Below are 15,392 nucleotides of genomic sequence, written 5' to 3'. Positions count from 1 at the left end.
TTATATCCACCGGGTTTTATAGACTGCTCCTCACAGCCCAACCACGCATTCGCAACAGATGGTTCTTGTCATGAATTCTTTCAACCACATTTAGCACATCATATCTCATGGTGTATAGTAAAGTTGTTCAATTTGAAAATAATACATGAGGTATGCAAAAGTCTTGGTCTTTTTATTCAAACATAGCAAACTTTTTATTACATAGTAACTTTATGTAGAGGAAGATGAACTTGTTTAGCTACCTATAGTAACCGAAGTTACAATACACATAAACTAGAAATAAAATATTACAATTTATTTGAAAGAAGATATAGAGGTTGAATGATACCTCCATCTTCTTTCTGTCTTGGTATTTATAGAAGTCCTTTACAGATTTGAATTCCGGACTTCAAATTCTTGCCTTAGTTTTTCTTTATTTGCTTCCAGCTGTGGTTGGCACTATCTCTTGAGTGAGTCGAGTGGGTGGTTGAGTTGTCTCTCTTCTTTTCTTGAGATGTTTTTTCCTAGATCATTAATCTAGAAACATCTTGTTCTTCCATCTTTATCTCCTGAAATAACCAGTAGATATGTGTCTATATCACATCTGCTGAGATCTCATTCCCTGCTTCTTTTAATTGTCTATAGGGATATTTGAAAATCTTCAGCTGATTTATTATTACCTTGATACATATTTTGGAAACCTTAAAATATGTAAAATACATTTTCTTTGGTTCCAAACTTCGTTTTAATCTAGTGTGGTTTTATTTATAGGTGTATTTGGGTCCAAGTCTTTTTGATAATGAGCAAATCAAATGCCTACTTGCTTTTGTCGGGGAAACTTTATCTTTTTGTTTCTCCGAGAAAAAGTGAAATGACTCTAATTCTAAATTCATTTAATCTACATTAGTTTTTTTTCTAGACCATGCATAATTAATTTATCATAAATAAACTAGCATAAATAATCAATAAATGAATTCCATAATACCCAAAACATTAATGCGGAATAAGTAATTAAAGCAATAAAAGTCAAAATTTAACTCAATAAATTCTATCATCGTAACAGTCTATAAATAAAGAGAGATTTACTTAAATAGACTCTACATAATTGCTATAATCAATTTTAGTCTTCATTTAAATTAATTTATCAAAATAATTTTTTTATCATATCAATTTACAAAGATATCCCCTATCTTTTAAATCATATCCATCATCAATTTATTCATCTCACTCTTTATTTATTATCTCATCAATTCTCTGCGTATAGAGGCGGCCGTGAAACACATCAATCCTATTTCTTTAAACAAGTATGAATTTCATTTTTTCCACTTAACTTTTACACAAAAATTGATTTTATATTAATATTACTGTGTGAGTAGGTATATGTGTTATGGTAAACCTATTTTGTTATCAATTTTGTTTATGTCAAATCATTAGAATATATTGTCTAGAATTGATTGCTTTAATTTTTTTTATATTTGATTTGATTATTTTCATCATTTTTTGATAATTTCTAGGTTTAATTTTTTTAATCATGAATATTTTGAAAGAATCGAGTTATAAAAATATGAATTCTTCAGTTTTTTTTTATGGGAAGTGTTTGCCCGAGGAGTAGTGATGAGTCGGTGGGATAGTGGCGGCGGAAGAGGGGTGTGACTGGATTTGTGCTCTAGGGGTACTTGTTTGAGAGTTTTAGAATACTAATTTGATATGAGACATAAAAAAAAATCAAAATAAACATTGTTTTACCATATGAATTTGATAAGCACAGTACCGAGCCAATTGGTTGAATCAAAATCCAGACATTGCACCAGGTAAATTTATATGAGATATTAAAAAATCAAAATAAAAAAAAATTTGATTCATAATCTGTGGTCAAATGTGTGGTGAGTCAAAACAATTGGCTCGGTATGACATTGACTTGTTACTCCAAATATATAAAATATGTATAGATTAAACATTCATAGAATGAAGTGATATTTATCAAACAAAAATAACATTGGAGTACGTGATTGGGGTGGATTTATTTATTTTTTTGAGGAGTATAAAGACGTGATTATGTATAAAAATGTAATTTATTTATTTTTTTGAGAAGTATAAATATGTGATTTATGTGTTATTGTATAATGTTTTCACAAAATTGTGTAGGTATGATTCAGTCAAAAGACTCGTTATTTTTTATTTTGGAAAATTTACAAAAAATGCGACTGGTAGTTGGGTTTGGAATGGAAAATATACAAAGTCTCTGCTGGTAACATCTACAATTTCTTACACAGAGTTGTACGATAAGGTTCAAGATTTTCTGAATGTTAATTGTTTGACTCATAAGATCGTGATGAAATTTGTTGTCCCGGGTATGATACACGTTCCAATATCTCCAGTTGAAATATTATCTGATGATAATCTACATTGGTTTATTTTCTATTTAAGAACAAGTTTCTCTTTGTATATCTCTTGAAGAGAAAACATCAATTGATTTAACTCCATATGTTGAACCAATTACTATCGGTAATCATCCTTCTCCTTGTGTTAATGATACATTACAAAATGCTGGAATTGAAAATATTGTGCAATGTTTGGATGTTGAAGGAAGAGGGGTGTCAAATCATGTTTTGGGTATTGATCAATTTGTTGTAATACAACAGAATTATGACAAATTGGAAGATGGAGATATTAACAGTGGTAATGCATACAATTATTTTACTGGTTATGTGATTGTTTCAGATGCCCACCAAAATGCCATTTCTGCTTCTGTACTTAATTGAAGAAATGAAAAAGACATTGATGATTTATTTCAGAATAGCAGTGAGAATGAAGCACACGTGTTTGTACCAATGGTAATGAATGAGAACATTGTTGGAACTTCATCAAGTCGCTCAGAAAAGTATAGAAGGTTAGAGAAAGTGGGGTCATCTGAATAATTTGATGATGAATTTGATGTTCAAGTTGATCAGTTGTTTGGAAACAAAAGAGAGTTACAATCAAAATTACACATGCTTGCCTTGAGGAAGAAATTTGAATTCAAAGTTAAAAAATCTAACAAGTATGTCATTTCAGTGTTGTGTGTTGATGATAACTATAAGTGGAATATGAGGGCAACAAAGCTAGAAGATTCATACTACTTTCAGGTTCGTAAATACACATTTAAGCATACATGTTCATTGGATTTCCGGCATAATGGACACAAGCAAGCAAGTAGTTGGGCAATCGGTCAGCACATCAAGTCGAGATTGCAAGATCTTAACCAATCGTGTAAGCCGTCTACCATAATTGGTGATATACGTAGAGAATTTGGTATAAACTTGAGTTATCGAAAGGCATGGAAGGCCAAAGAGCGTGCACTTGAGTTTATTAGGGGGTCACCTGAAGACAGTTATGGGAATTTGGCATCATATTGTTACATCTTGGAGAAGAATAATCCTTGGAACAACTACGTATATTCAGATATATAAAGGTAATCGTTTTTTGAACTTCTTCTTGTCTTTAGGACCAAGTATACGTGGTTTCCATTCTTCCATGAAACCAGTTATATGTGTAGATAGTACATTTTTGAAATGTAAATACAAAGGGACATTGGTAGTTGCAACATGTCAAGATGCTAATGGAAAAATTTATCCAATTGCTTGGGGAATTGTGGATTCTGAGAATGATTCATCATGGTCGTGGTTTATGTCAAAATTGAAAGAACAAATGGGTGACTCCAACCGATTGGTATTTATATCCAATCGACACAAGAGTATTACTAAAGCAATCAAAGTGATATTTCCACAATCTCATCATGGCTATTGCATTTGGCACATGGAGCAGAATATTAAGGTAAAATTTCATACAAAAGGTCTCATACCTTTGTTCAAATCTGTAGCAGAAGCTTACCAAATGTCTTAATTTGAAAATTACATGACAGAAATATACGGAAAGAATGAAAAATATTTGGAGGATGCAGGTTATGATTCTTGGTCACGAGTTCATTTTAAAGGGAACCGCTATAATATTATGACATCAAATAATGCCGAGTCTATGAATTCTTTGTTAAAATCTCAAATGGATTATCCGATCACTGCGTTGATTGAACATATACAACCAGTTATGCAAAAATGGTTTTATGAGCGTAGTGCAGAAGCGGAAGCATGCACGACACAATTGACTCCAAAGCTTGAAGAAATCTTACGCAAGACACTTGATGCTTCTTCAATTCTCATAGTGAATCCTATAGCAGCACACGAGTTTCAGGTTGGTTTGGATAAGACTAACATGAATGTTGTGAATATTGCACAACTTACATGTTCATGTAAGAAATTTGACATATTAGAAATTTCATGTAGACACGCCCTTGTTGCTGCAATTTCAAGAGGGATTTCAATTTATAGTTTGTGTTTTGAATATTATAGAACTACATGTTGGAGAATATTCCATGCTGAGCCAATTCATCCTGTAGATAACCTACATAAATTGGTTGATTCCAGAAGAAGTTGAAAGAAGTGTTATTCTACCTCTATTTGTGAGGAGATCATGTGGAAGACCACGAACGAGAAGGATACGATCCACAGGTGAAATATCTCGTATACGTCATTGATCTACATGTGGTTCCACCAGACATAATAAGAAAAGTTGCAAACATTCTGCTCCGATTTTGAATTGACTTGATTATGTTTAGAATTTTTTTTGAATGGGATTATTGCTTCACTAGGATTTGGTTTGTTTTTATTTGATTTTCGCAATTTCTCGAATAATCTTATGAATTCCATGCATTTGGACATAGAGTGGTGATAATTTGAGATAATTATTTTGTCAGGGTTGCATTTTTATGCATTTTATTTTTTAAGGGTTGTTGTGCATACTAATAAACTGTTAGCATGTAATAAGTAGAGACTTAATTGAGACCATCAGATTTGTTGTTTATATTTGTGTAAACTTACATTGATGTACTTATTACGTTTCATAACCACGATGATTGATTATTTGTTTATATATTTTGCATGAGCAACAATCGTAATTAAAATATTATAACTTTGGTGTTTTCTTATGCACTAATTCAAACTAACAATTCATAATTTTATTAAAATATGTTTATTGATATAAGTAAGTAGTATTTAAAAAATTAATATATTATAAATTAAATAAAACTTAAAAAATGTTAAATCAACTCTTAAAAAGAAATAATAGATAATTAAATAAATGAATCACGAAAATGGAACATGTGTGGTCATAAAAAAAGGTATATTAGGATTTTAAATTATACAAGACATAATGCAAATTATGTTATAAAGAAGGTCATTTTTAAAATTATGACTTTGAAATAGACTAGAATAATCAATTTCCCATAAAGAAAAATGATAATCCATAAAATCATCAAATCTTTTTAATATATGCGGAATTTCTAGGTCCTCGGGTATTCATTGCACCTCTTGGATGACTCTATAGTCTGCACCTCATGACTCAACATCATCATCACCTACAACCATTCAAACTTAATGAGTCTAATGACTCAATATGATCAAACCTCATATAGCAAGTACTTAAATATACAATCGCACAGATAAAAATTACTTAAACTAAAAATAGATTTTTCATGCAAACATGAAACATTCAAAACATGCAACTTTTGAAATCATGCATAGATATGAACATTTTCCATTTAAAATTATCATTTATAGGTGAAGTCCGATCCTCGAAAGTGACAACATTCATTCGATTGATCAATCTATAAACCATAGTACTAGGCATCCGGGTTCAACGTCTTATTCTTCGACGATCCCACCGACTATCATAAAAATAACTTCACCGTTCACTTCTTCAACGGATCCATTATCATTGAGATTCATACCCCCGTTTTCGATGGTTCACACCCTTTTTCATTGTAAGCTCACCGTTCTCGTTTTCAACCGGTCCTTTACTACTTTTTCGTCACAATCAATTCACATTCCTCAAAAATATTTTCATTTATTCTTATCATTTCATAAAACATTCTTAACTTTCCATATTCTTTAAAAAATCCCAAAAAATGCTTTATATCATTCATATGCGTTGAGAATGCTAAAAATAGCATATGCATGCAAAATACGTTAAAATTTTCTAAAAATAGCATATATCATGCATATACTTTAAAACTTCTAAAAATGACATTTAACATGATTTGGATTTGTTTTGAGAAGTTGCAAACCGCCCTTAACTTTCCTCGAACCGACCGCTCACGATTCAACGTTGTACGTACCGAGAGCACTTTAAACTTTGACTCAAGGAGATGACTTGATTTTAAAACTTAAAAAACACACAAAAATATCCAGTAGCTTGTTGGAAATTCAATCTTAGAACCTACGTTTAAAAAACGATTCATTTCGCTTAACGAATGGCTTGTTTACCACCGTTTTTGCGTTTTTGGTTAAACAAATGACCAAACTATCCTTACAACTCGAACGAACCCAAGACCATACCTTTATTAACATCCTAAGACACCATTTAAGTTGCTGGAAGTTCCTAAGCCCAAGCAAAACAAAAAGTTGGATTAAATTTTTAACCTAGGCTCAATTCGCCCTTTTTTTTGACACGTTTGGACAATTTACAACCCCTAAGGAGACACGGCTCGGAACGACCCAGAATTAGGCCCTAGACCCATTGCCTTAGACACTAAATAAGACCATGGTCAACACTAAATAAGACCATGGTCAGGCTCTTTCATACACAACCAGACGCTCAAGGCTCCAAACTCCCCACAACAGCAGCCCGTCGAATGGCTCTTCGCGAGCAGCCGAGGAACAAACGCTCCAGCGGCTGTGGGTGCCCTTGAATCGACTTTTGGCTCACTCTAGAATCTCACCAGGACCCTAAGGCACGTACATCAGAGAATATTAATCTTTTGGTGTCCCCGAGGAAAACATGACTGTGGTCCTTCACCACTTGGTCATGTCTCTAAAAAATGATTATTGTCTGATCTATGTCTGAAGCATTTCCAAACTCCGGCTCCTTTTGATTTGGACATTCTGGGCAGATTTTTTCTGACCATCTTCCCACATTAGCCATGTTACAGAGTTTTCGACGAGTTTCTTTACTCCCCGGTAGCTTGTTATTCCACATAAGATTTCTTTTATTTTCGAGTAGGTCTTCTCCAAAACTGTTTGTTTTTCATGTCATAGTGTTTAACAAGAATGATCCATTACCGAATTTTGATAAAACTTAAATGGAAACTCGACTTTGTCCATCTCGGTTAGACAGACTCATAGACCCCATGCTCTTTTGGTGGAAATTTCATCTTCAGTTATTGAAGCAACAAGGGGTATTTCTTCTGTTGGAGGATCATTGATAAATTTTTGAACATTTATGTCTGGCCTCCTTAACTTGATAAAATGAAAGGCTTCTTGAAAGCCTTTTCCTGCTAGTTCTGGCGCTGTACTGAAAAATTAAAGTTCCGGAATGCCTCATATTGACAAATATTCGTTATTTTCCCATGTTTCATGCACTGCTTCTTGAATCCATTTAGGTAATCCTGAAATTTTTGGGAAGCTGGGTTATGTAGTATAAACCGAGGCAAGAGCCCCAAATTCATTTCATGCCTTTATCTCCTTTGGATATGAATTTGGTTTCATTCGTACCTTAGGATATTTTCTGAAACATCAACCCTAATTGTGGCTGGGTTAATGCCTATTCTTGTTTTTAATTTCTCCCAGTTTTGTTGATACACCTGTAATGGAGAAATTGTAGCTTCATCAGTATCAACCTTAGATTTATCCTTGTCTGTATTTGTCCTAAGGTTGATCTTTTCCTCTTCAATCCCCGAGGTGAAGGGTTGACTTGAAGACTCGAGATAGGTATTTGGAGTTTCAATTTTTGTTTCAACCGGCTCATCCAGAGATGATCCCGACTTAACACTTGTGCTAAGGGTATTTGAATCCCCTGAAAAGATCATCTTATTGATTCCAATTTAATTTTAATTTCTTTGTAGAATCGGTTTGTCTTGAATTTGGCAACTTTTCCAAAATCTCAGGTATTTCAATGAAATCATTTCTAATAAAAAAATTCTGAATGCTGTTTATTAGATAGAGCATATGAAATCTGATAGGTAATAGAATACAGTCCTATTACCCTTTTTCATCAGCTTTTTTCTTTGAAGTTTTGATGCAACGTCAGAGCTCGGCTGAAATCTCGATCTTCCAGGTTGTAGGCGATTATTGGATAAATTACTCATACAATTTTCTCTGCACAGAGATTTCCTAAGATAGTTCTCAGTACTGAATCTTGAAGGTTACCCATTCGTTTATCGCATAAAGCAATATCAATAGGTGAATCTATTCATTCTTTAAAGTAGCTTTTATTATAATCTAGATTGCTCCGATATAAATCCAAGACATGATGCGTGCTACTTCTATCTTGAGTTTTTTAATTCTTCCTTAATTTCTTTAGAAGGAATTAATTGCATCTCCATTCTATTTCTCGTAAGTTCCATTAGAATTGACATTTATCTTCTAGAAATTTTTACAGATTAGAGATGATGCTTTCTGTTTCCTAGACCAAGTTTTCCTAAGATTTTTCTACTTGTCCTTTAGGGAATCCTTTATATCTCTGAAGACAAGGACTTTCTCTATTGATCTTTTGGACCATGTAATGGGATATTGTTGTCCGACTGAAGAACCAGACAAATCTTCACGTGTTTCGTGCCGAAACACCTCGTCTTCAGTCAAATTCCGATTCTGTTCTATCATATTGTTCTCGACTCAAGACTTATTCTTCTTCATATATACTTTCGTCTGAGGCACTATCCTCAAATTGGTATACTTGAATAAGATCTTGATAATAAATTGCTTCTTCAATGTTCGGAGTTGGATCGAAGTGTTTAATTCCTCTTTTTATTTTTTTGGTTGAAATATGACCTCTTGCTCCACATGTCCAGCAGTGACAATCCTTAAAACTTTCATTAGCTCGGGTGTGAGCTCTTCTGAAAATTTACTTTGTAGATGTTCTCCTCGTACTTTGAGATGGACTCGATGCTTGGGATGATAACCTACTCATCGATGGTCCGCTCATTTGCCCAGATTTGTAAGAATAAAAATTCTCTGTAGTCTCAATATATTGGCTTAGATAAATTTGGATCTCATTGTAATTTGTCGTTGTCACCGGTTTTCCTTTGAACATCGTCGTTTTAAACTTTGAAAAAAGTTTAGTGCTCCACTTTTGCCTTTCTCCATCGGTGTCTCCTGCGGCTATCGACTTTTTTCACACTGTTAACTAGCATACAAGTCAAACAATTCTTGAAAAGATTGCATTAATGACTTCTTTTGATCGTGAACATTTTTCTCCAAAAATTTAGCGTAATATTCAAAAAAACATGTCTAACCCACCTTGACATTGACTAAGATCAAATAATGTTGCTATGCCATGGACAATTGGGATTTTCTCCCAATATTTTAAAAGTTTGTTTCCATATTTGAAACAAAGTCATGCATAACATCACCACGAAATTCAATAAATCTATAAAGAATATTTAAAAGTAAAGGAAGAAATATGGTTGAAGTAAGATAGTTAATACCAGAAAATTTTTCGGTTGCTTCTTCAAAAATTTCTAACAAAGAAACACATTTACTTAATATATTCCAATCATCACCGGTCAATATTAAAGACTCTACCGAAATATTATTGTAATATGGAGTGACTAAATCTTAAAAATGTAAAAAAGTGTGAAGAAAATGATATAACGAATCCCATCTAGTTTCAATAGGGAGAGGAAATTTTTTAAATTTAATCCCATTTGTTTCGACTAGTGTTTTCCAATCACGTCCATGTTTTCTTTCACGTAATAATTTCCTATATGATCTAACTTTAAAATTCTTTTTTTTAGCGTGCCGATTCTAAATGATCTGACACTAAAATGTCATTGTGTGTCAATTCTAAATGATCTAACACTAAAATTATTTTTTGCATAGTCCAAGTTTCATCTATCCAGTGACATGTAATAACAAGATAAGATTCATATTTCAAATTAGTCAAAATATCAGCTGTTAAACTAACTCTACAAGAAATATTTGAAAGATGTGATATTACTGTTTCTTTATATTTCTTATACATATCAAAACAATATTCTTAAATGTGTATAGAAATATTATGAAAACCAGGTTGAATAGTACTAGCAAATTCAACAAAACCTTCTTGTTCAGCTATTATAAAAGGTTTACAACATTTCGTAACAAACTTAACAATAGATTTTCGAAATATTTCTTTTGTACTCGTGAAAACTTTACCAGATGAAGGATTAATTTGTTGTTGAGTTGTTTTCCTACCGAATTGTTGTAGAGTATCAAGGTCAAGCTTATGTACATTGACTAAATATTTTTTCAATGTGCCTGTAGTACCAGAACCACCACCCGTTTTATAAGAATATCTATTTTTTGCAAATTCTCTACACAACAAAAAAGTCGTTCTTACCTGGTTTTTTTTTCAATGTCAAAGTAATCCCAAACTTTGCTTCGCTTTGCTCGGCTCGTCGTTGTGCTCATCATAATGTTGCTTCCTCTGGCGGATGTTGATGATCGAAAATTCCCACCACCTTCGTTGGGAAGTTCCACAACATGTTCTTCCTCATGACTAGGTTCGAAGTCTTCAAAATCGAGAATGTAGGCAGAATTTTCACAAAAATCTAAATTGCAGTTTGAAGACGACGCCATTGAAATTATATTTAGTAAATATGTATAATGAATAATAACAAATAACATGTAACGTCCGAAAAATCCAGACCACATGTATGCAAATTATTTGAATTGCATAATTGTTTTATTTAATTGATTTTAAATGCTTACTTGATGCATATTATATGATTAAAAGTATGATTGCATGATTAAATGATTATATGTCATGGTTTCATGAAATTGAGGGATTTACCCGAATATTCGATAATAGGCTGGGGAAAGGAGACCGGAGACAATCAAGACAAGAATAAATATTTTCACTAAATATTTTCAAGGCTTCTTAATATGAATAAAAATGATTTAATTTTTCTAAAAATAGTAGAGTTCGAATTATTTTACGAGTCGAGCTTTATTTTTTCCAGGAAGCCGGTTTTGGGCAAACGAGGAGTTTTTAAAAGATCAAAAATATTATTTTTAGAAACTAATTTGATGGATCGTGTGTGTTAGCGCCTTAGAAGGCATTTCGCACACAACAACCTTCGATGAGCTTTAATAGCTCGTGTTCTAAGAATATTAACACCGATGAATTAAATTGAGTTTGGTTTTAAATCAAGCAGAAGAAACTCGAAGTAATCCTTCGTAAAAAAACTGAAAAATGTTAGAAAATATTTTACCTTGTGTAAACTGACTAACTGAAAGAACACATATTATTTTTTTTATTCTTGTATTTCAGTTATGGTAACAACTGAACACACAAACACTCTAACTAATCAAAACAATTTTAAAGCGATAGTTAATCAGTTAAATACACAAGATATGTTTATGGATGTTTGGAGACTTCAACTGCTCCTATGTCACCCCTTCTATCTCCACGGATAGGATACACTAGAAGACTTTGATTTATACAACCACATGTACAAGCCCACTCAGTTAGGACTTATCTACTGCCTAAACTGAACTCCTAGCTACGACTGAAAACAACACTTTCAGTCAACACTTATTTAACGTCTATGTGAGAAAGACTACATACACAAGTTTAACGTCTTTGTGCAAGACTGTATTTGGGTGGATTTGAGAGTGAGTATGTGTGTGAGAAATGAACAAGAATGTTCTCACACACTGAGGGAAAGTGGCTTCTAAATTAAGCAGATACAACAATGAAGAATTCCCACTAGGCTTAAGTGTTTCTGAAAGCTGATATGCAACTGAGCGTGCCCGTCTCTCTCTAGTATTGTATATGTGCTCCCACTGTTGTTTGAGTCTTTACCGATTTTCTCTTTATAGAGGCGGAGGAAGCTCTTCGTAGTGAGACTCATTTATTGTATCCGTTGCATTTGAATCATCTTCTTGGACTATGTGTCTCGTCTTTTTGACTGTCCATCTAAAGCTTTTTGTCTTTAATGCTCTGATGCAACGTCTATTATTGTCCTTTGACTGGACAATGGCTTTGTACCTTCTCGCACAGCTGGAATCCACTCGAAGGAATCTATCATCGTCCATAACTGAAGGATTCTAACTGATGCTTCGAACTGGTCAGTTTGAACTGATCTTTCAGATGGGCTGGTGAAATCAGCTGACTCATCAGTGGAACTGATTTCACACTCTTTCAGTTGGACTGATCAGCTGGGTTTCTTCATCAGTTGAACACTCCTTCGGCTGGCCAGGCTTCTGAGGTTTTCCTGCTGAATTACCTATCAACTGGTCAATCAGCTGTACTGCTCAAATGACGTAGCCAGTTGAACTGATTCATTTTGAGCGATCAGTTGGGTCTTCAGTTTTGCGATAAACTCGTAGGTGATCCTAGATGCTGCACAACTAAGGTAGATCATTAGTAACACATTTAACAAGTTTTGTTATCATGAAAATCAATATTGCGAACTTGAAAAGTTCCAACATAATTTATAAACTTTTATTTATCAATTAAATAAGAGTTATTGGGCCCAATTTAAATAACTGAGTAGGCTCAATTGCCCTTACACTTAAAGACCCAAAACCTAAGCACTATAACATGCAAATTAAAATCTATAAATATGTTACCTAGGATTCTATGCATGATATACCAGCCGAAATCCTCACACACTTGCACACACAAATTTATAAAATTTCAAGAGAGAAAAGCTAGGGATCTTCGTCGCCCATTCGTCTTTCCTCGCCGACGATCACATATTCGAGTGTTTTAAACGCAAAAGCACGTTTCTAAACCTTCTTTTTGCACCATTCAAATCATATTATGTGTGTTTAATCATGTTTATATGAAAAATATGAAATCCTTCTTTTATTTTCGTTTTTTTGGCATAACATGAATAAAACTTGAGTTTTTGTGTTTCTAAACTCATGGTTATGATGCGCAAATGGGCGGCTGTGGTAGGGCTATGAGAAGGGACATTTTTTCACATGTTTAAAGGTCCATAGATGCATGTTTAAGGTCTGGAAAAGAGAGGGCAATAATATGAACAAAAATTAGAGTTTTATGGGACTAGGGTTTTTGAACTTGGGTTCTAGGAGGGCGCGGATGTTTGCTGCTGTAGGGTCACCTCTAGGGGTCCTAATAGGGTCTATTTATGGTCCTAGATGGCTTGAAGAAAGGCTGGTGCAAGGAGGAAGGGCTGTAGGGTCAAAGTTGGCCGCGTGAGTCCAAGATGGCACGTGTTTGAGGGCTGTAGTGTTGGATCAATTTATTTATATTGGCTTATATGTGAATAATTATGTGTTGTGGGTTGTCTATTAAGTTAAGCCCAAAGTAAAGTGATCAATTAATGTTTCGGGTTATTGGGCTTTAATGTATCTAATGGGTTGTGAGCCTTTAATGTGTAGAGACATAAGTGTAATTTCTGTTTTTATGATGAGCTAAAATAGAAAGATCAGAAGATATTGATAAACATTATCTATAAATATGGGTCATGGTCATCAGATCTCGTGTTATCACTTTCACTATTCTCTCCCCCATTAAGAAAATAGTTCTGAAGAGAAACTAAAGAATTCTCTCAAGAAAAGAGCGCGTATATCTGGAAGATCAATACACGTTCTAAAGAATTCAGGATTATGGCTTCAGGAACGCTTCCGCTTAAGTTTTTCAGTCAAATTCTTAATGATTTAGCGTGATGGACTATGCGCTTTATGGGTTTTCCCCAACATGTAGGGCTAGTCCAGTGGGGTCTAAGTTGTTCGGTTAGGGTCCCAGAAGGGTGAGTTAAGGGCTGGATGGGTCGGTAGAGGCCTAGGAACGAAGGGGCATATGATTGGTTCAAGCTAGGGTGTCGGAAAAAGAGTGCAGAATTTTTAGTAGCTTTTTAAGTTGTTTTATTGATTTTAGTTGGCTTGGTTTGGGATGAAAAAGGCTTAGTTAGGTGTTAATAAGTCATGGTTCAAGTTTGGTAAAGTTTGGTTAAGTTTTGAGTTCATTCGAGTTAAAAGCGGGAGGTACGTCTAAGTTTTAAAGACGAATTAGGAAATTAGTCGAGGGCTTAAATTACTTCTAAGAAATATTTATGGGTTTATTTTAAGGTGTCATGTTAAGTTTAGGGATGAAAAGTTTATGTTTAAAATTTGGGAAGAAAATATTAAGTTTTGAATTTATTCGGGTTAAAAATACTTCATGGTTTTGTCATTAAATTATTAAATCGAAATCCTCCAATTTACGTCAAATAAAAATGTCTAAAATTTAATTTAAGCTTAAATAATTATTTGGAATCGTCTAGAGTCAATAAAAGTAAGAAAAAGTCAAAATCGAGAAATATTACGTCTAAGGGCAAAACGATAATTTTGCATATGGGTAAGACGAATAAGGTTGGCAGCATCAAGAAGGGTCATAACGCATGCTAAATGATATAAAATGATGATTTGATGAAAATATTATATTTTATGATTTATGGTAAGGCTGTGCAATTTTTACTGTAAAAATGTTATTTTTGAAAAGTCGTGATATTTTATGTTTTAAAAAGTAAAAGAAAAATATTTTGAGGGATGTGAATTGACTGTGACAAAGGATAGAGGATATGTGGGGGATCTGTTTTAAGAAGGAACAGTGAACTTACAATTTTGTGGGACTGTCGTGAGGGAGAAGTCCCCAAAGGGAGCTTGTTTATGGGAAAAAACCCCAGAGGGAGCCCGACCATCGTATTTCAATGACGGTGTCTAATGCCCATCCCCATGGGCTATGTGGAGTTGAAGCTGATAAGTTGACCAAATGATAAAATGATAGTCACTTTCAAGAATCAAACTTTACCCAAAAGGATAAAGGATTGAAAGCTTTACGATTAAATGATTTACGATTTATTTATAATTAAATTTTTTTTAAAATAAAAGTTTGATTTTAATGCTTTTGATTGTATATGTATTACTTGCTACTCATGTTTAGAACGTGCTGAGTTATTAGACTCACTAGGTTTGAATGTTGCAGGATTGATGATATGAGGGGGCGCCGATGCTTGAGTGGGTCGAGTGCGGCAGTACACTCCCAAGAGACATTTATTTTCCACATTAGCTTGATAGATAAAATTTAAAGATTTTTGATAAGGAATTTATTAGTGACTTTTTATGCTTTAGTTTGATGTTAGTTGATCTTTTTAAAGGTCGACGTATGATTTTTGGTTAGGTGAAAATTTAGGGGATTTTTTTTATGCACTTGAGATTTCAAATGTTAAGTTATTTTAATTTAGTAATTTTCGAGTTTATGATATATATATATATATATATATATATATATATATATATATATATATATATATATATATATATATATATATATATAGTGGACGTTTCATAACAATGGTGTTGAAAATATTAAAAATTCGAGATTGAGTACAA

The 15,392-nt window shown here is 33.4% G+C and overlaps 1 protein-coding gene across 1 annotated transcript; it reads left to right on the top strand.

Annotated features, from left to right (window-relative positions):
- Positions 1–3,065: 3,065 nt before the first annotated feature.
- LOC140816147 (uncharacterized) lies at positions 3,066–4,449 on the top strand. Its single transcript, XM_073175221.1, has 3 exons — positions 3,066–3,348; positions 3,464–3,670; positions 3,881–4,449. The coding sequence occupies exons 1-3, from the start codon at positions 3,066–3,068 to the stop codon at positions 4,447–4,449; spliced, it is 1,059 nt and encodes a 352-aa protein (XP_073031322.1).
- The last annotated feature ends 10,943 nt before the right edge of the window (positions 4,450–15,392 follow it).

Source organism: Primulina eburnea, chromosome 16 (assembly GCF_022965805.1).
Source record: "Primulina eburnea isolate SZY01 chromosome 16, ASM2296580v1, whole genome shotgun sequence".
Lineage (NCBI taxonomy): Eukaryota > Viridiplantae > Streptophyta > Magnoliopsida > Lamiales > Gesneriaceae > Primulina > Primulina eburnea.
This window is presented reverse-complemented; position numbering and strand designations above follow the sequence as displayed.

Excerpts from the sequence above, each read along its gene's own strand:
- LOC140816147 (XM_073175221.1), top strand. The coding sequence starts at position 3,066 with ATGAGGGCAACAAAGCTAGAAGATTCATACTACTTTCAGGTTCGTAAA. Across the intron at positions 3,349-3,463 it reads TAGGGGGTCACCTGAAGACA|GACCAAGTATACGTGGTTTC; the intron begins GTTATGGGAATT and ends TCTTGTCTTTAG. Across the intron at positions 3,671-3,880 it reads AAAATTGAAAGAACAAATGG|AAATATACGGAAAGAATGAA; the intron begins GTGACTCCAACC and ends ATTACATGACAG.